A 23,047-nucleotide genomic window follows, 5' to 3' on the forward strand; every position below is an offset into this window, starting at 1 on the left:
GCAAGTTCATCCTATAGCCACTGGTCATGCTTTAAAATGGTAGGGATAGGCAAACCCGTGTGTCGCGTGACATTTGAAACGTTCCTACAGGTGTTCTGTTACCGCGATATACATAGGTACGCGTATCCTTGATGCAATAACAATTTCTTTTTTTTTTTTAACATTACACCATCATTCGCAGTCTTTGAACGCGACGGGTACGCGCGCCGTAACGAATTTTTACTTTGCGCAAACTCGCAAAGTGACACTAAACGCAAGTGCAAAGTGTTTAGCACCGGGGAAATAGATTTTCTCGGGTGCAATAAATAGGCTTTATCCGGGTCGCTAGATTCCTGTGCACAGTATATCTATTTATATGAGTGAATACATGGCGCGTCACGTGTAACAAAAAAAAACGTAGTGCAACGAAAGAAGATGAGACAAAAGTACTAAAAATATTCGTTACTTTCGATATCATCGTCTAATTTGACAGACAGAGCGATATTGGGTTTCAAGTATTATCGAACGTCATCCAATTGAAAAAAATGGCACGTACTTCATAAATGGTTGAAATTTAAAAAAAAAAACTGACCGAAGTCGTATCCAGGAAAGAAGTACCGTTTTTATTTGACAATTTGTTTCGGAGACTTAAACATTTACCTTTGGGTCCCTTACGTGTCCATTGGTATGCTGGTATCCTTCGGTATGTCGCAGGAATACTGAAACATATTAAACAAAGGAGATTTCATTATTTTCCACGTAGCCTCGAACCAGCCTGCGATAAATTCTATGCCAAAGGGATGTCAGTTAAATGGAATTGATAAGGTGGGTTAAATTTAAAAAAATTATAAATCATAGTTTTTATGCTCAACGATGGCAACGAATATATATATGTATGTATATCAATAGTAATAAGGTTAATGTATCACGTGTATGACGCAACGTTCGGTCTCCACCTGGTTTGTGATTTATTTAATCAACGCGTATTGACAAAAACGCTCGAAAAAGATACACAGCTACGCCTAATATACGTATTTCAAGATCATCGTAAAACGTAGGTAGTTTCGAAAATAAACAAAAAGTGAATCTTAAGGCACTTCGGATATTACATTAAGTATACATATATCAATGTGTAGTTGCGCGACTGAAGCTATGTCATTTGTACAACCGCCTTATGGTAACTCATGCGGGGGTAATATAATGGATATACATATTTCTTTTTCTTTCACCTCCGATTCTATCCCCTTTTAGAGGTCAAGTACCGGCTGTATAATACTTTAGGATGGCCAATTAAATTTAGACAGGCTACTTTCCGAAATACACTACCAGTATTCGATGTCCTTATTAGTCCTGTCTGCACCTGAGAGGGACGATAATACTGGCAAAATTGTTGATCAATAAATTCTATCGAAATGAGTATCATGTCTCGTTAAAAGTAAATTTCACAAACTTTTAAGTCAATCACATTAAAGTTAGTTATAGCGATAATAAATGATATATATATTTGTACCTTTTTATTATTTAACCTTGAAACTCTCTATCAACTTGATTTACATATACGGGCTTTTATAAATTAAATAAACTTGCCGAATCGCGTGAGAAAGCGGCACACTACGTGTAATCACTGACCATCGAACGAAAGCTGATTTATGGGGACTTTAAACGATCATGCAGAAAAAAAAAGGTTAAAAATTCATTGACGATAAGTGATCAATGATACGTTTGTTTATCGCACGTATTTCTAGGTAAATGCAAATCGTATGGTATCACGTATCTCTCTCTTAGCCGTGAACGTACTATGACGTTATTTGGAGGTTAGCTATGAGATTGATTTTTTTTTCAGTTGGACACGTAACGACGATGAACGAGGTATTAAAAAGCTTTTGGGTTAGACGATATGAGAAACATATAAAAGCCTATCGAACATACGACAGTTTCCTTGGGACAAACTTAAGGCGGCCTACGTACGTTCAATAATGGAAACGTAACGTTTGGATAAATTCAAATAAGCAAGAGTAAAAAGGGTACCGCTTTGTTCCTGACGTAACTTACGGACCTTGTTTCATTGGTATATTGAGCCTAATTTAATATGTACAACAAAAATTTAACCGGATGTAACAATTGACTTCACTACAGGGTGTGCTCGTAGTTTATGCAATATTCCTAACCTACAAAACTATTGAACGGACGTTACACGCGTACGTAACGGCAGTGAATCTTATAGCCTACGATTTTACAGTGAACAATCGTATGAGTCGTATTTTTTTTCCTATTCACCGAATTACTATAACACGAAACGAGCGAAAAACGGGAAATGAAAGCAGTGACAGTTGGACGTATGGCTTCTACACACCCGAGTATATAATTGGCTCGTGCCTGATCTTGCGCTATTATCTTATACTAAGTCCATGACAGAAGAAAGGGAAAAAAAAGAAATGTACAAGATGAAGGATAAGGAATTGAAAGACAAAAAAAAGATTCACCCAATTCCGGCGAACCGGTTGTCGAATGATTGATTTAATATTATTTAATTATAATTAATGCGCGTTATCTGGTAACACGTATGACTTATTATGATCATGTGAAATGCTCGGCATCGTGGCCCACGCGATGTTACATCACGATGAAATTATACGAAAATACACTATAAAAAGAAGTGTTTAGAAATATTAGCATATATTGAAAATCGATTTATTAAATCGATCAAATCAAGTAGTGTCATTGAGAATTTAGTGTTTCACTCATTTATGATTATGATTACATTCTCCAGCGGATTCTGATTTGGTTGATGTAATTTTTTTTTAGTTCTACAACCTTGATGTAATTAAATCATTAAGAAGAGTACATCAATTAGTTTAAAAATGAAAAAAATTTTGACAAATAATTTACTATACCGAATTACCACGTACACATATGGAAACACGCGGAACAGCTTTGCTTTGTGTTATTCTGTTTACGTGAGCAAAAGGAGTCTAAGTAAAGGAGAATTAATGAGAGGAATGAAGAACGTCCTATTGTCTCGTGAAGAAAGAAAAGAGACAATAATAATCTCGTTAAATGGGTAGAAAAGCAGGATCGTGGCATCGCAATGGAAGCGTATGGAAACCCGGTGTAAGAGTGGAGAGGGTCAGTCAGGCCACATGGGAGGAGTTCTTGAGTTCTTGAGAGAGGCTGCAAGGAGCAAGGAGTGCTCTGCTCACCTGAAGTGTTCGGGTTGGCAGTTGCCCTACCGAGGCGATCCGCGACGGTTTCATCTAAAGTCCACGTATCCGATCGGCTCCTGGAAACTGTCTGACGCCCGGTAGCGTTCAGGGTCTAGTAAAGTAGTACGGGGCCGTTGATTGTGACAAAAAAAACTCAAAAATTCATTCGCGATACGAAAGAAAAGGGAAAAGATAGAAAAGAATTTATAGATGATTAATTCTAGAGAGTTGCACTTTTTAAGTTCGAAAGGGAAGCATTGAGCAAGACTGATTACATTCCTATGTGAATTTTGAAAAAAAAATTTTTGCTTGGAAATTAGAGGAAATTACGAGAAAAAAAACGGCCCAAGATATATTCTGCGAATATTACGGGATAATTGAATTTTGGATTTGAAAATAAATTTTTTTACGTCTTGTACTTGGGATCGATACGTGATCAGTGTTGTGATCCGTCGTGGAATGGTGGAATACGAGGATATGGAGAGTGATTGAAAAATTATCTTCCGGGAATTCAACTGATCTGGGAGATGATGGGCGAAGTAATAAGAGTTTCCGGCCGGGCACCGGACGTTGGGGATTTCTTGCGTGAGGCCATGATATCACAAAGATTTGCGGATGTTGCTTTATGCTGTCCCGGTGGACAAAGATTTCTTGCTCACCGTTTGGTACTTTCTGCTGCCAGTCCATATTTGCAAGTGAGTCTCGATTTACTCGGCAATACATAATAAACGTACGGAAAAGCAATAATTTTTCCTCCCGTAAAATATAAACAAATCATTATTTATACTCGTTCCCCTTGACTTAGACGAGTAACGATAGAATTCAAGTTTGTGGTTAAAAAATATAATTCCAAAATTATTAATTCCTATACCGTATCGAACAGTCAATTATATTATACACAGCTTATCGGACCGTTACTGTATCCTTGTGCAATTTACAATGGAATCACAAAACATTGAAATAAAGATTTAATACAATCGAACACAAAAGACATTGATCTCTCTCTCTCTCTCTCTCTCTCTCTCTCTCTCTCTACGATCTACGATCGAATCGTATAAAAGTGCGAATAACGAAGAAATGTAAGTCAGAAAGTTCGAACTTTCTCCGATAGCATCACTTATAAAGACGATATGAGAACAATTGATAATTGATAAGCAAAGTCTTGTGCGTTTGAATTGCAAAAAGTGCATGATCTGACAGTAGACCGAAAGCACGTGATAAAAAAAGTCAATGAAAAAAAAAGACTTGTAATAACCTCAAAAGCAATTTTTCATAAAATCATCATGACAACGATGGAAACAGTCTGGTCCTTTCTACATCGTAACGAAACGATCTAAACCTAACGGTGTCAACATGTGGGTCGTAAAAATCTATTGGCCTTCGTTAATCAAACAAATAGAAACGTATCGAGCGATACCAATAATTCCTTTTTTTTTCTCAAATGCGGTCTTCGATATCGGGACCTATATCGTGGATGATCAAACTCCGATCAAAGGACGGCAATTAAAAGACAGGCAATCCGAGCACAGGACCTGGACAAAACAACCGTTTGATCTTGATAAAAAGATGGTCGACAAATTAACAAGATAAAATCCATCATGACAATATAACATAGTAAAATCTCGATGACTTGTCTCGACTTCGAAATCACGTTTGTTGCTTTGTAAAAATTCACGTGATGCACAAGACACACATAGTCAAGTGTACAGCCTAGAAATAGTTGAATTTTGAAAATCTAACAAAATAACATAATTTTCCTAGAAAATTTCATACACCAAAATTTCAATTTGTTGTCGCATTAATAATTTCCCATTTGTCCCTTAACCTCTCTTACCCATTTTCACCTGTCCGATCTTCCTCTTGCTCCCATCCAACGTCACATTTTCCCCTCAATACCGTTAACGCAGCCGCGCGTTTTCTCGCCACACGTTTCCTTCACATGTCCCGGTACACATGAAAACAAAGAGAAGCGCACTTAAAATCTTTGCGTCACATTAAAAATACTCACAAGCGCCTTCTTTTTTCTTTTTCCCCAATACGTCGCCCGTATAACCTAACGGAAAAGTCTAACGAGATATTTTAAAGATGGCGGCGAGCCCGTTAACATCAAAGAGGACAGACACTCGAATCAATTACCAACTACGTTACTCAGGGAACTGGGTCAGCTGGTCCAACTAATTAGAAGTGCATACACATACAATAATAAATACAGTCCACGTTATCTCCCGTCTACAGTAGTACGTGGTAATGTACTAGATCCATTCAGAAACTACATAACCTATAAAATTCCGAGGTAAATACCTGATAACGATAATGACTATATTCGTCAAGGAATTATAGCTCAATTTATAAATCAGTAACATCCCTGTAGACAAATGACTTTTACGATTACGTACTTATCATTAAAACTTTACGATTACGTACTATCGTACTATCATCTTCTTATCATTAAAATTTATTCCATAATAAATTATTCATAATTGCTGCATACTTCCGCGGATAAACAGTCTCGTTAGTCTTATCAGAATCTTCGTCCGGCATGATAGTAAATCATATCGTTTCTATTTCCTTATATCTATTTAGGTTATACAAGTCCCACAATACTAAAAATAGTATCGTTCCTGTTAATGCGATATGACCGTGACTTTCTACTGCGAGTCTCGTATTATCTTTACGTTAATAGACTCGTGGCTTACGCGTGCAATTTCTGGTACTCTCAGACACATTGTAGTGCTAGGTGCTACGCACGAAAGTCATTGTAAGCGTACTATACGTATGTACCGCTTAATAACACTGGTGCATTAGACACTATATTCGAAGCAGGCTCGCAGCGTTCTATAAATATGAGTATTACATTTTTTTTTCTCTTCAAATACGGTTTTCCGCATATCCCGTAAAGAGAAAGCATGGTAACCCGTGAGAATCGTTGCAATCATTACAATCATTAATATTACGATCGCGAAGCAAAACAAATAATTATAATGAATATAAACACCGGTATCATCATCCACCTGCAGATATCGTCATTGGTATCGATGAACTAAATGACGAATATATTAGTCACCCATGTAACAAGTGTATATTGATTGTCTAGTCATTATGAATTTCTAGCCGATTAGAAAGGTTCGATGGTATTTCGATCGAACGTCGCGATAGGACGTATTGACGTTTACGTTACTATTAATAGTCAGCGTATTTAGTTGATAGAGATATTTTCTTGATTAATTTCGTGTCGCTGGGTACGTTAAATACTTAATCACCAGATCGCGTCTCGCTTCTTGTTCTCTTCACAATTTCCTTACGGACGCTGATTAGAGACCCTGGCTAAATGAGCTTTTAATACGTAAACCAAATTCACGATAAAGAAAATGACCAATCGGATAATCGTGTACGGTGCAAGGCATCGCGGGTAACGTTAAGAAATTCGACCGCGGACAGTTCGTTTAATTTTAAAGCTTTTGCAGTGGGACAGAGAGTCAGTATAGTCATTCTATTAGATACCCGGGAGAGATCTATAGCCGTAACGTAGAGCGTCGTACCGTGTAATTTAGTGAAAGAAAAAAAAAATAAATAAAAAGAAAAAATATCTCAACTTCACACTGTAAACCACTATGTCATACACGGAATTATAAGCATCTAAATATGATTAGGTAAATTAATCATTGAAATTGGATGGCGATTATCGCGAGTACATAAACACGTATCAATAATGACGCAAGAATGGTCACTTGTTATATTAATTTGTAAGATCTATAACTCCGCGGATATAAAGATATACTTTTTTTTTCAAACAATCCAAATTCGAATAATGTCAAATCATCTAACGACGGGACATTAAATCACGCATACAGTATTGGAATTGTGTACGTCAATCTCTTCACAACGAGGACATAGTGTACAATCTGGTTGGGTCTTAAGTCCCCTAATCGTTTAATGGCTATGAATGTAGATCATAGGTATAGCCTAGTCAAATTATGTGATTGACTTCACTACAATGAGAAGTTCATTGCCGATTGGGGTTTTGCGTGGACATCGACACGGTAACGGTTGATCGATCTGGACATCGGTCGAGTATTTCCAAAGTAGCACTGCGGTACCAAGGATTATTTGCATCTGTTGTAACGTGTATTGTATGTTTATAATGCAGCGATCTAATTTATCGACGTTGCAAATGCAGGGGCTCTAATGCAATATACACTCTTGTATTATATATTGTATATATATATACATATATATACTTAGGGAGTACATTAATTCGTAAGGATCCGTGTCGGGCCTGGAGTCACTGTGAATAATACAAGGGGCCCAATGGGCCTTATACTGTACAATCACAATAGCGTAACACTTACCCGGTAGAGTGAGGATGATGACGGCCTCTCAGGCATGAAAGGTACTTGGACCCCGGGAGGGGCCTCGACAACCGCGTCTTAACAACGGGAAATTCTTGTGCGCGAAGAAAAGAATGAAAAAAGAGAGAATAACGCGAGAAAGAAGGAAGGAAAGAAATGGCGAAGAAGTCGGACAAAAAGGAAAATATTTTCCACGTTGAAAGGTGCTGGAAGAACGAAGAAGCATCGTGAGAGTGAACGTAATGAATCTTTTAGAAATTTTTTTTTTTCAGGGGAGAGAGTTTTTTTTATCTTTTACGTAAATTAGAAAAACAATTTTCGGTACTTTTAGGCCATTACGGCGATACGGTCGACGGCGTACGACAAGAGGTGTACTACTGGAGTGTCCGTGGTTTACGTTTGACCAGTGTCTTGATATGATACGTTAAAATAGTCGATTTGGATGAAAAAAAGGAAATAACTTTTGAGCCCCGATGAGAAACTCGAGGTTACTTCAAAGTTTGTGAAACCGGTTCAACTAGTTGTAAACTAGTCACGATCTTCTGAACCTGGCATTAAAAGGTACTCAAATGAGGTATCGTGCATGGATGATTGACGGCTAATGACATTAGACTACATACAGATACGCATATACATATCTAAGCATAGACGTTCACCAATTCAAAGCTACTATTCAAAGTTAGTCAGTCAATTGGACGTATACGGGAAAACCAACTTCAGTTAGTGATCTACTCGTTAGCCCCGTATATAAAAATAAGAGAATTTTTAATAAACTAATTTGCACGTTCAGTTATAAAAATCAATTTTTATTTGCTATATTATAGTCTCGTACCACTTCGAGATCCTTTTTTTTATCGTGCAATTCCGTATTTATCATTTTAAATGTCGCACAAGACATCTAAAATGGAAATCAAATTAGTGTAATTAATTCAGCGAATAGACTGGGCCGAGTCCCGAAGGGGACTGTTTATACCGAAACATTTCCATATGTGGATTAGTGGAGAATGTGGCTGCTGTGAAATATCGAGAGAAAAAAAAATGGAATAACAAGGAAGCTCTGATAAGTTTTGCCTTCAAAGTAGTTAGGTTATTTACGATTACGGTGATTTTGCGAAGTGATGGAATTTTTGCGCAGCACGACACGCGACGTCGTGGCTCCTTATGATATCGTCCAATGTGATTTTAACTTAAGAAACACTATAAAAACAAAAAATATTGCAATACCGTATTCAATTTGTATTCAGGATTCTCTGAAAATATTTAATTACCGAATGCTAATAAAACGTAGTAAATCGTATGAAATCATTTTTAACGTTATTCTGTAAACAAGTACGTTTAACCTCTGAACTCGAAATTTTAATAAGAAAATTAATTATGTCTGATGCTACTCTTTCATTCCTTTCATTTTTTCTTCCATCGTTCGCTCTTGGCAAAACAAAATTACCAACCGACCTATTAGGATCCGCCAGGCTAATTATACAATCAGACTATACAATCTTATAAAAAACATTCAAATAACTGAAATTCCTCGAAAATCCGTTATCATCGATATCGTATCTCGCTAATAAAAATCGCATCGATCGGACGTTTGGTAAATTCTTGACTGTATTTTGCAATTCTATATTACTCAAGAAATTAGCATAAAAGTCTCGTGTCACGAGAAGAGTGACCACAGCGGACGATAAAAAGTCAGATTATCGAAATCGTAAAATAAAACAGAAAGAAAATACAAGAGTAGTTAGAAAAATGGAGAAACAACACGAGTGCCAATCGCTATGTATAGCGTGCCGATATTCCCGAGCAAGTGTCGTTTTTCGTGTGAATCCATAACCTCAACGAGCATCACGTGTTACATTACGAATTTTCTCACCAAAAGGTGCGTCTATTCGCACGATTTTTATCAAGGTAAACAAGTAGGCACTATATATTTTCCATATTATGTGTATATGCTCTCGTACTGAAAATGTGTTTATGTAAAAGAGCGCGAACGTAATGAGAGTTCTCGGCGGTAGTGAAAAAAAAAGACATGAAAAAGTTAAAAATCAAATTGTAAACACGGCACATTAAACGGAATAACATATAGGTTTTGAAAATAAGTTGCAAGAAGAGATATTCTGGAAGAGATTTCTCGACGATAAATTCCAGAGCGGACACGGTAACAAGTGAAACGTAATGATACGCTTAAGAAAATAGCGCCGTATAAAGCGAAACCATCTATTTTACAAATAGTGGAAGACGTGTTCGTTTTCTATGGACTTCTCGCAGGTTCCGTAACGATATTGTAGTTGAGAACTATAATAGCATTAGATGGATGTAAAATATATTTTTATTTAATATATAATATACAGGGTGAGGCGCGAGAAACAGAACACCTAAATAACTTTATTGGATTTAAAGATACGGAGTTCGCAAATATCGGAATTTAAATGATTCGGAAGGGCGCCCATGGCTATCATAATATTTTTTTTTTTATTTCTTTTTTTACCAGTTTTTTCATGGTTATCAGAGTTTTTTTAAATGGAATGGCACATTTTTTCTCCTTGCACATTGTAGCCGGCATCGAAACGAATCCAACCATGTAACATAGTATGACCTTCAAAATGACCTCCAACCCAGAAATATGAAATTAAAACTAATTCGACGTGTTAGAGATTTGGCTTTATTTCTGTTACGCTAAATGTTCAAAATTACTCCCTTGCACGGCGATACATTTGTGAAACCGTGTAGTAACAGAATTTACTACTCTGTAGTTAATTTCTAATTTCGAAGTCTATCATGAACGACCAACCACTGCAGAGAACATGAAAGAAAGAATCACCAGGGCTTGTGCATCGATTTCTTTAGAAATTAACTACAGAGTAGTAAATTCTGTTACTACACGGTTTCACAAATGATATATGTATATATGTATATATTTATATAAAATATATAGATATATATTTTATATCCAGCCATTAATATTATTATTATTAATAATATTACTTTATTGCAATACAGCAATCCAGAGACTCGTCATCGTCGTCAGAATAAAATAGAATAAAATAAAACGCCGCTGAATTGGAAATACGATTAAGGTCGTGACAACGCGTCTTCCACATTGATTTCTGACGTTATTATGCAACGCGGACTATTAACGCGAATGCACACGTAAACCGTGTAACGTGAAATTGATAGGTGTACATCGGCACGTGCATTCGAAAGTAGAATGGCGTTGGCATTTAACTCAAGGGGTTAGGCCACTCCAGAGGCGAATAAAATAGGCTTACTTTGTCCATTTTTTTTTCAGCGGAACCACGAAATAAATTGGAATTACAAAATAAGACCATTATTATACAAGTAATAAACTACAAAAAATAATTTTTTCAATGCGATATACGTTAAAACAGGGACTGTGCAGCATTTCTCCGATGACGCCTTTATTTCTGGAGGGTAAACGGCCGTATGAACAGGTCCTGCAATTTTTAAGTTACGATGAAAAACCAAAGTTTTTTCGATTATTTACGAGAATAGCTATGGAAGTACGTAGGATTTTTTTCGATATAATGATTTTTGCCAAAATGGCGCATTTCTGAAAAAAAAAAGTATAAAATCCCATGAAAAATCGTCAGAAAATTATTCATAACAAAAGAACTATGCAACATAATGAAAAATGCTACGTACTGTCGTAAAGAATGTAATTTTAAATATACAGATGAAATTTGAAGTCGATCGGTCGAAATTTGTTTGAGTTATGATTCTGGCCAACTTGAAAAATGTAGTTTTGAGATAAACGTGTTTAAAGTTTGTAGAAAGTCAGAACATGAATAATGTTTCAATACCTAGAAAATCGAGTACATAGGGATTTTTCACGCACCTAATCTTTTGTAATATAATTCTATAGATACTAAGGTACCTTGTTAACAAACAAAAAAAAATCGATTTTTTGAAAATCCTAGAGTGGCCTAACCCCTTAACGATATTGACAGTCGGTTCGACGTAGGACGGTGGAAAAAATTAATTTTCACTTTTCGTATTTACGAGACGTGAATGACACCACGTTGCGAATTTGGTTTATTAAATTTTACGAAAAAAAACTGTTGGAGGCTGATAAAAGAAATATGAGAAAATAAATTATCGTTCGTTGAACGTACCACCGGTTCCTCGTAACAGCACTGACTGTACGATTGTGAGAATTTCCAAATTTCTGAACAGCACGAAACTTTTCACTTGACCTTTTCGAAAAGTTCATTTGGTCTCGTTACTATTTCGAACGTTAACGAAAAAAGAAAAAAATCCCATGCGCCACGTTTAACACAAAATTTATTACCTCAGATTGGTATCTGTGAGTAACATGACTTTAGTCAGTAGTGCTATGCTGGAATATCTTTCTACGCCAGATAGTCGAGTCTACCTGTCTCCCCTACATTGCATACAGATGTTACGTGTAAGGTGAACGGGAGCCTTTTAAGCAATGTTCACCGGCCGATCCTAAAACTCGTGGAAGCACCTGTACCATGAATCCCATTTCCTTTTTAACTAAGCAAGGCACGTATTTTGCGTGCTTCCATGAGAAAAAAAGAAAGAAAAAAAAATAACCAGAATTCACCGACCATTTATGCTTACAGACTCCATTTCCGTACGTCTTCCATGCGAATTTCGCGAGCACCGTAAATAAGCCGAAACGTATGGTAAAATTTGTATTTAAGATTTTTTTGTTCACTTTTTTTCCAGGAGGTCCTACTTGCGCACAGTCGTGCCACAGGACACTGCGAACCCATTACAATTATTCTGGCGGAGGTCGAGGGCCCCGAATTGGCGGCCATACTTGGTTTCGTGTATACCGGAAGCGCCGCGGTACCAAAGGGACGATTGGACGCGTTCCTAAGAGCCGCCAAGGCTCTGAGCATTAGATTGCCACCGCTACCGGAAATGATAACGTCTTGTATGGACGATTTAAAAGTGGAGGACTTTAAGGATGTCAAAGTGAACGCACGTTATCTTAGATGCGAGCAATATCCTTGTCATGACGGTTGGTGTCACGCGAGGACCTTCGACAGGAATTACTGTTCTCCAAATTACACGGACAAGTGTCATGGCGCGTTACCGATGTCGTGTGAAGGATCATTAAATAAAAAAATGTGTAACTCATCTAAGGACGAATCGCTCGATGCGTTTCCTGCCGGAACGACCGAGGCTCCTTACACAACCAGACGTACAAACGGCAGGATAATTTTGGAGAAGAATCTTAATCGTCTGGATTACCCGAAGGAACCGGTGAGCGAAAGAATTTTGGAAAATTCGGAAAAAATCAGCGAAACTCATTCCTTCGTAAAGATCCCCGAGGCCAAGGACTTTTCAATGGGATTGTTGGGAGCTTCCGGAAAAATGATGGATATTCACGAACTACCTGGAAACATTCAAAATCCATCAAGGATCTATGAATCATCCCGAGAGCCTGATCGCATCTTAGAAAATTTACTCGAGTCACGTGTTCCTACGATCCGATCCAAGGTCGATCTTAAGGATCGAGAAGTCTCTACGCTACAGATGGGCGAAGATTTAACCTGTAGCGAAAGATGCTGCAGATGGAAATATCAAAAGAGACACGTAGCCAATAGAGTCACAGCATCCCCATGGAGACAACTAGCTAGACCACATCATTCCCCAAAAATGCAACCGATAGTACTTCGAAATTATCCCGAAAGGGTGAGTAAAGCTTTCGATAAAATTTTCAAATTCAACAAAAATCATGACCCACTCTCGTTCCTACAAGAATTAAATTCATCCATAAAAATGACTCGTACATAAAAATTCTACACATCCGTAATACGAACAGAAAATGTCATCGGATACTCAATCACCTCATATTATTCAATCACTCCTAGACGTTTCATGTTTTAACGCTTTCGAATCAAGCAAAAGAACACAGTCATCCCACACAAATTTTTATAGTTGATAAACGATCATAATTTTAACTGACTTCATACTAAATTTAATATTTAACAATTTAATGATACCAAGAAATACTCTACCTCCGGCCAAAACTGGTCAGCTCTTGGACCTATGCTAGCTGAGCTTGGACCTAGAGTACCATATTTCCTATACTATACTTGGGTATTACTTGTACCCCCTTTATTCTAAGACCAGTGTAAAGTCAATGTCACGTGCTTATCATTAGACAGTAGTTCTCTGTGTCTTATATCTGTAGGTATACCGTGTACAGTAATACCCAACATGCACCGGGCAGTAGCACGCGGTCTGTTTCTCATTACAAGACCCTGTTACTAATTTAACGCAGTCTCTGCTGCCGGCTACTATTCTCACTGTCTACTCTAACTAATAGTAGTAGTTTACTAATATTGTTGGTAGCAGATACTTTAACGTAACGCTATATACCATCAATATTACTGTCAGAACTATAATTTGTATATTAAACCTTACATAAGTACCGCTACTGCAATTACTATTGAACGTGAACAAAGAATTTTATATTACTCAAAATTGTCTTCCTGTTTTGTTTTCTTGTTTCATTTTTTTTTTCGTTTTTCATTATTGACGAATCTGTGTTAAAACCACACTCGATGCTTACGTCCGTTACGCATAAACTATGCACATTGCTTCCAGAGACCCTGTGTTTACCGAGATTTTGTAACGCAGCAAACTCGACACGGAATTCTCGAAAGCGTGTTTACCCGCTTCCAAAGTATTGAAGCTTTCCAATTTTTTTATTTTACATTTTTCATTTTACATTTTTACTCAAATATTTTTCCGGATAACTAATCGCCCGAACGGTCAACGATGACAGCGTGGGAGATTGTCGAACGAGTGAGAGAGACAAAATAGCAATAAAAGGTTAATACGTAATAATATACGTAAGTTCTCGCGTGTGAAGTTTTTTTTTTCAAATTCCCCATTAAATTTCCATTAATTTCATTTTAAACAAATGACCGCTCGTACCAATGATTTCCCCTCGATCGATCAATCGAAAAATTCAATGTAGACCTAAATACACCCAGTCCTCGTTCTATCCGTATTTAACGTAGAATTATTCATCGCGATGAATGTTTGCACGATTATCCATGATTTCTCCGTCAGGTTCCAGGTTCAAGTATCGCGGGAATACTTGGTCACTCAGGGTCCAAGTCATTTATTTTCCATCCAATCCAGGAATATACACGAAACACGCATTCATTATACTAAGCAGGTACACATGCGACGTAAGTGATAAAATAAACACCTATAGGACCTAGGAAGATAAAAAATCGTAAGACTCAACGAAAAAATAAGCGTAACATTTGTTTTCGAAGAATTTAACTTTACGATTAAAAACATGGCGTCGCTGTAGGCACACGTGACGAGAATGACGTATTTGCCATCGAACAGGGGAAGGATTATAGTACCGGATTCCAATTATTGCCGATAGAGAGAGGTCAGTAAATTATAGTAATTAATAGTCACGTCGAATAGCACGTAGGTACGGTTCGCATAGCTGCTAACGTTCATTCGGGATAGTATGAATCACGTAGAATCCGCTATATGGCGACTAGTGTATATATATCATATATTTCTTTCTTTCGCTAATTTTCTTTCGCTTTTTGTATCCACACCTATGTACGACCAATTTATCGTTTTCTTGCAAGTGTCGTATCCCGAGGCGTTTTATTTTTTTCTTAGGTCACGATGATATTCATCGACATTTATTTTCAACCGGGCTTAACGCAGTCATATCGATAAATCGTCGCGACGTTACGTTATCGGCCAATCAGTATGTAAATTTACAGGGAAGCTGGGATACGGGAACTCGGTCAACCAAGGTTGAGAGTGACATGTATATAATAAAAAAATGTCAAGGCTGTAAGCGTACGGAAGGATATTAACATTTAAATTTACAAAAAAAAAAACATTTTAAAAGAGAAAGAAGACAAATTAAACACAATTCTAGAAATTTAGTTACAGTGAAATTTGATATGCTGCTTAGGCACTGTATCGCCTAGAACATAGTCCGTAGCTAATTTTTCTTGTCAAAATGAAAATTCTCATTTGCTCCTTAGCGGTGAGTATGGCTGTCAATGTTTTCGTCTACCTGCTTGCAAGACCAGTCAGACGTTTGCTGTCTGGACATTGAGAACGAGTTAGCGAAGAATCTTCACGTTTTGTAGAAAAGAACGGTTTACGGTTTTCTACGAGACTCGACTTCCACTCGTAGAGGCGTCCGAACATGATCTCTTCAGGGTCACGGACTAACAGTTAGGTTAACCGAGTTCACCGCCTAGTTTTTCTCTTAAACTTATACAATTCCTTTTTGCCTAGACCATTCGTCTTGTTCGTAACTTGACTGATCTTTGATTTAACATTTTGACCTGGAAGTTTTTCAATTTTTTACTTTGTAAGCATACGATTTTCCACAACGAGGTATCCATATCCTGTTTAGATACGGCGGTTATTGCAGCAGGGTCAACGTCATCGCATGCTCATCGATGCTTCAATGATATATTATATAAGACCTATGCGTCTGCCATATAAATTGTTGGAAAGTTTAAAAGGTGGTTTGAAAAATTACCATTAGTCGAGAAAACGTCAGAGTTCATTTAAACCGGGAGGATTGTCAAATTGAATTTTTAAGACTCTAGTCACTTTTTTTTTTCTGAACTCTAGATTCGTGGGAAACAAGTGTCATTAACTGCTTAAATACGTAAGACTGACGCCCACGCTTAGCCACCAATTGGAAATACAGAGAAAAGACATAGTAAATCTGAGAAAGAAGGTATACGGGCGTCCATTTTAATTCTTATAACATATCTCTAATATTAAATATAATTTATTGCAAGAGTACTGGGCAAGAACAAATCTCACTGTATATCATCGAATACCATAATCGTTCATAGTGACGCAGAAATATATTAATTTACGCATTAGTATGTATGACTGTTAAATATTCGTCGACATGTTAATAAGCCCTATGTTTCTCGCGTTTCTTCACGCTACCATAAAAATTGATGGATTTGTTGCTCAGGCTTCGACTTTTTGTACCCGAAATGGAAACGTCATTTTTTACCCCGAGCGTTGGCGAAGAAATCTCAGAGATCATACAAATGCACAATTCGTGATACTTCGTTTTAATAAAATTTTATAACATTTTTTTTTCAGATCGAATCGGGAATAACCGGCGACTTTGGAGCCGATCGATTCCCAGTGACTTCCGGTATTATTTCGAAGGACTCTTGCAGCACGATTACCGAAAAACCGTGCGCACACGAAATTTTCGAATGCGAAAAACGAATTTCCGGCGAATTCGAAATTTACATGAGAAAAGACGAAGCTATTTCACGGCAAGACTTTAGCTCAGGCCAGACGATCCTTGTGAACGTAACGAATCCGGAATGTAATTCTCAAAATATCGGTGAAGTTTCTACCTATTTTCAAAATTCAACCCAAGTCGCGACACCCTCACAGATTTTATTGTCTGCCGTTGACAATCATGCGAAGTGCACCGACGGCATAGGGAGCGCGGGAATTTTGAATAAGAGTCCTACACCAACTTTAAAACCAGAGCTGTCGTTACCTGTCAGTAGACTCTGCGACTCGACGCCCGATACGGCCAACACAGCAACTAGTACGATCACTGTTCCTACCGTGGATAACGAGAGACCAAATTCAACTGACAAAACTCACCGGAAGCACAGTGACAGTAATAACAACGAGGCGTCATCGGGTGATCATCGAATTCCCACAGTAAACACTGACGATCACAGATGCGATCAGTGTGGAAAAACTTTCGTGACCCGAGCCTCGTTAAAGGTAAGCAAGGTATTCAAAAAAAAAAAAAAAAAAAAAAAAAAAAAAAATTGTTTAACTTTATTCCCATCTCGTCGGTATAAGAATAAATCGCGAGGATGCTTTATTATGAAATCGGAAATTGGCGTCGATCTTCGGGCGAAGAGCGAGCGTTTCCAGAGTCGTAAGATAAATGTATACAGAGATGTGGTCCACTTTGAAGGAGTCCCATAGGTCCGGGCAATAAATTAAAAGTCATAAAATACAAACCAATAGACACGAACCATGTTAACAATTAATGCCATTTAAGTCCTATATACAGAAAATAGCTTTTACTAACATAACCAACGGTAATAATGTTCGATTGAAACGAACTGGCGGTACACTAAAAGTCACAAGTATAAGTCAGTATACCCCAAGCGAGTTAACATTGAAAAGTCTCTTCCATGCAATACTCAAAATACTTTCAAATGATACAAACGCTCATAGTGCCCGTCCGAATGAACCAAACTTGAGGTAATAAGTCTGATAAAAAGAATTAACTCAAATAGTTTCCATTGACCCAGTGAAAAATCTAAATTTTTCCAAAACCGAGTATCGTCCTGGATTTCATAAAAAAAAAAAAATTAAACCAGACAATTTTGATCTCATGAACATTCCAGGTACACAGTCGCACGCATTCGGGCGAAAAACCGTTCAGATGCGCTGATTGCGGCAAGGAGTTTTCGCAATTGCGAAACTACAAGTATCACCGCAGCGTGCACGAGGGTACGCGTGAGTTCGCAGCGACGTGTCCGGAGTGCGGTAAATACTTCAACGATCGTGGCTACCTGAGTTCGCACATGAAGATCCACCGTAATCGCAAGGAGTACGCATGCGGCGAGTGCGGTAAGAGTTTCAATCAGCGAGTGGCGTACAACATGCACGTGCGGATACACACCGGGGTGAAGCCGCACCAGTGCGATCAGTGCGGCAAGGCGTTCTCACGGAAGATGCTGCTGAAGCAACATCTCAGGACACACTCTGGCGAGCGTCCTTATCAGTGCCAGGTCTGCCACAAGGCATTTGCTGATCGATCGAATATGACCTTGCACACGAGGTTGCACTCGGGCCTTAAGCCTTATCAGTGCACATTGTGCACGAAGGCCTTCACAAAGAAACATCATCTCAAGACTCATCTCAATTATCATACGGGAACTAAACCGTACTCGTGTCCTAATTGTTCCTTGAGATTCTCACAGAGCAGCAACATGCGTACGCATTACAAAAAGTGTACTGTCAATAATCCTAATGGGATACAGGCGAGCGCGGAACAGAGAGCCAACGATAAGGATACCGACACAGCATCGTTGGTCCATGCGACCAGCAGATCTCGTAGCGCTGCACTTACGCCACCTAATTCGGATCAGGAATCCGGTATATATACGCCCGTAGGGAGAATCGTTACGGAAATTAGGCAATCTTAGGTATATACTGTATATGATTGGTAGTTTTTAACTGCTCTGTATAGTTGTGTATCATACTTGCTCGGTATGCGTGATCGGCGCATAATGACGATTCCTTATTATTTATTGTTATTTGCGACGACGCATTCCTCTATCTTGATGTTTAGGTAATCAAGTGAAAATAATATATTGCGCGCAGGCGAACAAGAAGTAAAACTATATTAGGAAGAAGATATGTCAAATAAAAAATATTTATATTATCTGTTCCTTGTGACTTGATCTCCCTCTTTTTCTTTCCAACAGTCATTTATGCTTTGTTTTACTTAATTGTGCGCACGTTGTTCCATGAGTAAAATTATCAAGTCTGAAGGACTCGTTTACCTTAAAAGGCATTGGAAGATGACTCCTCCAAAAGCTCTTTTATTCGTGGACGTACCATGCATACATTCTATCTGCGCCATCTCTATACTACTCGCCATAAGTTCTCGTTATATATGTATTCTATATACAGGATTAGTCAGTAGAACCGCACCAGCAAAAGTTGGCCGACACGGCAGTGTGGCCTCTTCAAAAAATGTCATGTGACTGTGACCGATTCTCGTAAGCGCAAACTGACAGTTCGCATAGCAATAAGGTTTTTGAAATATTACAATAGTTAGGTTACTAAAATAATTAATTAATATTGTAATGAAAAATCGTAATATCGGTTAAGATTTATTTTCACAACAGATTGCAATTAAAACAATGTAAAGTTTAAAATATTCACAATTTTTATATTTCCAAGTAACGATCGCAACTGCAATTCTGCAAGGCAATGCTGCAATTAATTTAAAAATCAATTAATTGAAATGTTTTTATAGCAAAAAGGTGCAGCAAAAAAATCTTTTGTGAAAATAAATCTTAACTGATATTACATTATGTCATTACAATATTAATTAATTATTTCAGTAACCTAACTATTGAAATATTTCAAAAACCTTATTGCTATGCGAACTGTCAGTTTGCGATTATGGGAGTCGGTCACAGGCACATGCCAATTTTTGAAGAGGCCACACTGCCGTGTCGGCCAACTTCTGCTGGTGCGTTTCTACTGACTAACCCTGTATACACTTCTTCATCTACTTACTGACATGTGACTGTATCAGTATGCATATAAGAAATTCACTATGTGCGTAGTAATACAGTAAAGCGTTAGTGAGCATGTGTAGATGTGTATATAAAGAACAAATTTATATCGAGCACTCATATTGTGCAATAGAAACGGCGAAAATAGTATGCACATATTTTCACACGTGTTCACTTAGGTATAGCTGTGTTTGTATGCACGAAGCAAATACGTATGAGAAACTATGAAAAAATGGTAATGCCATTGCCATTGAAATCTGCATGAGTTATTTTGTATTCACATTTCCTGGCTGTACCCACAAGTTGATAATTCTCTTTTTTTTTTAAAGTTCTTGTTACATATCCTATATTCAAATCGCATGTGAATTTCTTTTGACATTGACGGATCTATGTTTGCCTCCTTATTAAAACGTAAAAAAATTACCAGCCACGCATGTTATAATAAATTAATCTTACGTTATAGTCGGACACTTTACATCAGTCTCGGATATACGTGCAACACATTCGTATATAAATAATTACCCGTAATGCACTTCAGCGATGTATACTGGTAAATTCTCCTATAACCTCCAAAATAAAAAACAAATCTCTCGAGTCGTCAAATGTTTTCCACATATTTCGCACGACTCTACCGATACTATAGTACAGGTGTCGGGTCAAAAAAATCGACAAACATATTTTTTTACATCCCAACACTTAACCTAACGCACACAAGCTACATGCACGCAGAGATCCGATCGATAAAATTTTTTACTAGCGCCAATTTTATACAAATTATCAGAGCAGATCTGATGATCGAAGATAAAAATAACAAGCGAAAAATGCAAAAATAAAAAATCCGCAATCCAATGCCGTCAATCTTCGGGAGTCGTATATCCACAACCTAGTATCACATATATTCATATATTCGCTCCTGTTAGCGCATACATATACATATTATAGATACACATTACAAATGCTTTCATACGAAATACCACACGCGTATCTCTAATTAATGGATGTTCGAACGTCACCATCTTCAACACCCAATACATAACATGGGACCGATTACTTATGCAAAGTATCCTCTTTTGAATTTGCCGCCATTAAAAAGCATTTTGTAACCATATAAAATGATTGGTAACGGGCCCATTGAATTATCGACAATCATCCATGACAATTGGCACGTGTGTAAGTGTAAGTAAGCACCTAACCATCCGTATAAGAATCGCGTTTCGACCGTTACGCATTGACCGAATAAAATTCGTGTCAAGGGAAAGTGGTCGGTGTGAGCAATTACAGTGCGTTATTAATAATTGGGCAGAGCGACGTGACCGTAGACGAAACAATATGGACACACGTTAACATTATCATTGAAAGCATCGTTATCAGTGCGTGGCGATCCGATTAAAACGCAGTGGGACGTCTCGGTCACAGCAGAAAAATTGACGTATTCTTATTTTTCTCTCCGTCTGTCCCTATCTCACCCCTTATGTCACTACGCTACACTGCCTCGTAAGTAGTCGCTGTCATTTTCTTTCCTGTTTCTGCCGTTTCTTTCTTTTGCACCGTCCCATCCTCCGTCAGCCTTTATGCAATCGCAAAGAAACACTCTGGAACGTAATTCGTGCCTCCACCTTTTCGTGCCCTCTTTTTCCACCTCTCGTGGCATGCGACCATTCTGCAAGCAAGTAAGTAGAGACGGCAATTACACGGCTGTTCGTTACAATAATGTCGATTAATCATGCGTAACTATATGTATATACCCATATATCATCCACGTAAATTGCACATTCAAGTTGAAAAGTAAAGTTGATTATAATTTTTGAAAGGACCCCGCCGTTCTGTTTATGCATTTCTGTTCCGGCTCTTGTAGACAAAAAAGTTTTCTAAAAACAGAACAAAAAAGGTTTACATTAATTATCGGTAAACTATTTCGATCGGATTGCAGATTAATATGCTAATTGCCATAGAGAAAATAAAGGTGCATTGTGTTCAATTTACTCTTATTAATCACGTTGCGCGTGCAGTCTAAGTACGTATATATATATATATGGTATGCCTAAGGCATTAGCGCAGAGGTCCAGTTGAGAGATTACAAACCTATCCATAACCTACCCAACACTTTATGCCTGATTTTTTTTTATCAAGGCCATGTCTACTACAAGTACAACCGGAATTTCGCATCATCCAACCGGACAAAAATATTAGATAATACCCGTTAGAACAGGTTATGGTATCCTGGTTCTTGTGCAACGACTTTGACAGTGATGTGAAATTGTACAAATCTAATCTCGAAAATAGTACTAAACTCGTTTTAGGTTTTAGATTTGAGTACGTAAATGTGCATACAGATACATGAGACAGGCGTGTCGCGCGTGACTAACGCTCATTTCTATTTCTTTTATTGTCAGTAATATTAGTCATTGACATTGACCACGACGTGGAGTCACGTAACACGGGATACATAGATTAGCCGACTAGTGATATATGTATAGTGGAGGCTGTAAATGAATTAGTCAATAGAGATTACAAGAAAAAGTATGTAAAAGGAAGAAGGGGGGAACTGTCAATCAAAGACAATTTCATTAGATAGCAAAGTATAATTATTTGTATGGAGGATATTGTAGTAGCGGATTAACCTATAATTTGAATATGAAAGGCAATACTTATTTGTCATAACCTCAAAATGTTTCTGAGTATGTTTAGAGCGACAAAAAAACTCATATCCTTAAATACGTAGGAGCGAACAATACTTATTGAATTAGCACTGTATACTTAAGCCGCATTTATCTGTAACCACGTTATGTCAATATTACGAACTTCTTGACAGATCGTACCATCGTCGTATGACAAAACGCACTAAAATCAATCACACTGACAATCAGTATGGAATATCTCGAAGTCTGCGATTTCCTATTGGCTATTGATCATCGCCGGAAATGGGCCAGACGTGTCACTTTCGACGAATTACATGGCAGTGGTGATAAGGGATCGAGAGATCGATGTAAAGGCATTGGTAACGATGAATTTCAAAAACAAAAGTAGACAGAAAGTGTGAGAGAGAACAAAAAGGAAATACGCAAAATATTATGTACGTGAAAGGCTAGTCGGCGAATACATGCAATATTGTCAGATAATTAATAAGACAGTGACCTCTATGGGGCAGACTCGGGAACCAAATGCATAAGTATAAGAGTATCGAAAGAGTCGA

At 37.7% G+C, this 23,047-nt stretch overlaps 2 protein-coding genes across 18 annotated transcripts in view; one reads left to right on the plus strand and one right to left on the minus strand.

The window, feature by feature from the left end:
- The window catches only part of LOC107270974, a 38,477-nt gene that overhangs the window by 3,892 nt on the left and 11,538 nt on the right, over positions 1-23,047 (minus strand). For 12 of the 14 annotated variants that reach the window (XR_001538482.2, XR_001538480.2, XR_001538486.1 and 9 more), the window contains 2 exons: positions 21,600-21,722; positions 20,170-21,514 (listed from right to left, as the gene is read on the minus strand). Coding sequence is in view for 7 of the 14 variants with exons in the window: in XM_015746487.2 (XP_015601973.1) it covers positions 21,332-21,514; positions 21,600-21,722 (306 nt within the window). In the remaining 7 variants the exon portion in view is untranslated. Of the gene's footprint in view, positions 1-639; positions 699-20,169; positions 21,515-21,599; positions 21,723-21,951; positions 22,505-23,047 lie in introns of those variants that run through there. The other 2 variants (XR_003060708.1, XM_025088199.1) reach the window with 2 other exon arrangements.
- LOC107270902 (zinc finger protein 569) lies at positions 175-18,990 on the plus strand. 4 transcript variants are annotated; one of them, XM_025088191.1, is made up of 4 exons: positions 175-804; positions 12,242-13,216; positions 16,658-17,308; positions 17,947-18,990. In XM_025088191.1, exons 1-4 carry the CDS (start codon positions 769-771, stop codon positions 18,748-18,750), a joined length of 2,466 nt encoding a protein of 821 aa, XP_024943959.1. In that variant the 5' UTR covers positions 175-768; the 3' UTR covers positions 18,751-18,990. The 4 variants fall into 4 exon arrangements, with proteins under 4 accessions (XP_024943959.1, XP_024943958.1, XP_015601825.1 ...); XM_025088190.1 differs by lacking the exon at positions 175-804 and adding an exon at positions 3,107-3,877 and having other exon boundaries at positions 12,217-13,216; XM_015746339.2 differs by lacking the exon at positions 175-804 and adding an exon at positions 3,109-3,877.

Source organism: Cephus cinctus, unplaced genomic scaffold (genome assembly GCF_000341935.2).
Source record: "Cephus cinctus unplaced genomic scaffold, Ccin1 Ccin1_scaffold0857, whole genome shotgun sequence".
NCBI lineage: Eukaryota > Metazoa > Arthropoda > Insecta > Hymenoptera > Cephidae > Cephus > Cephus cinctus.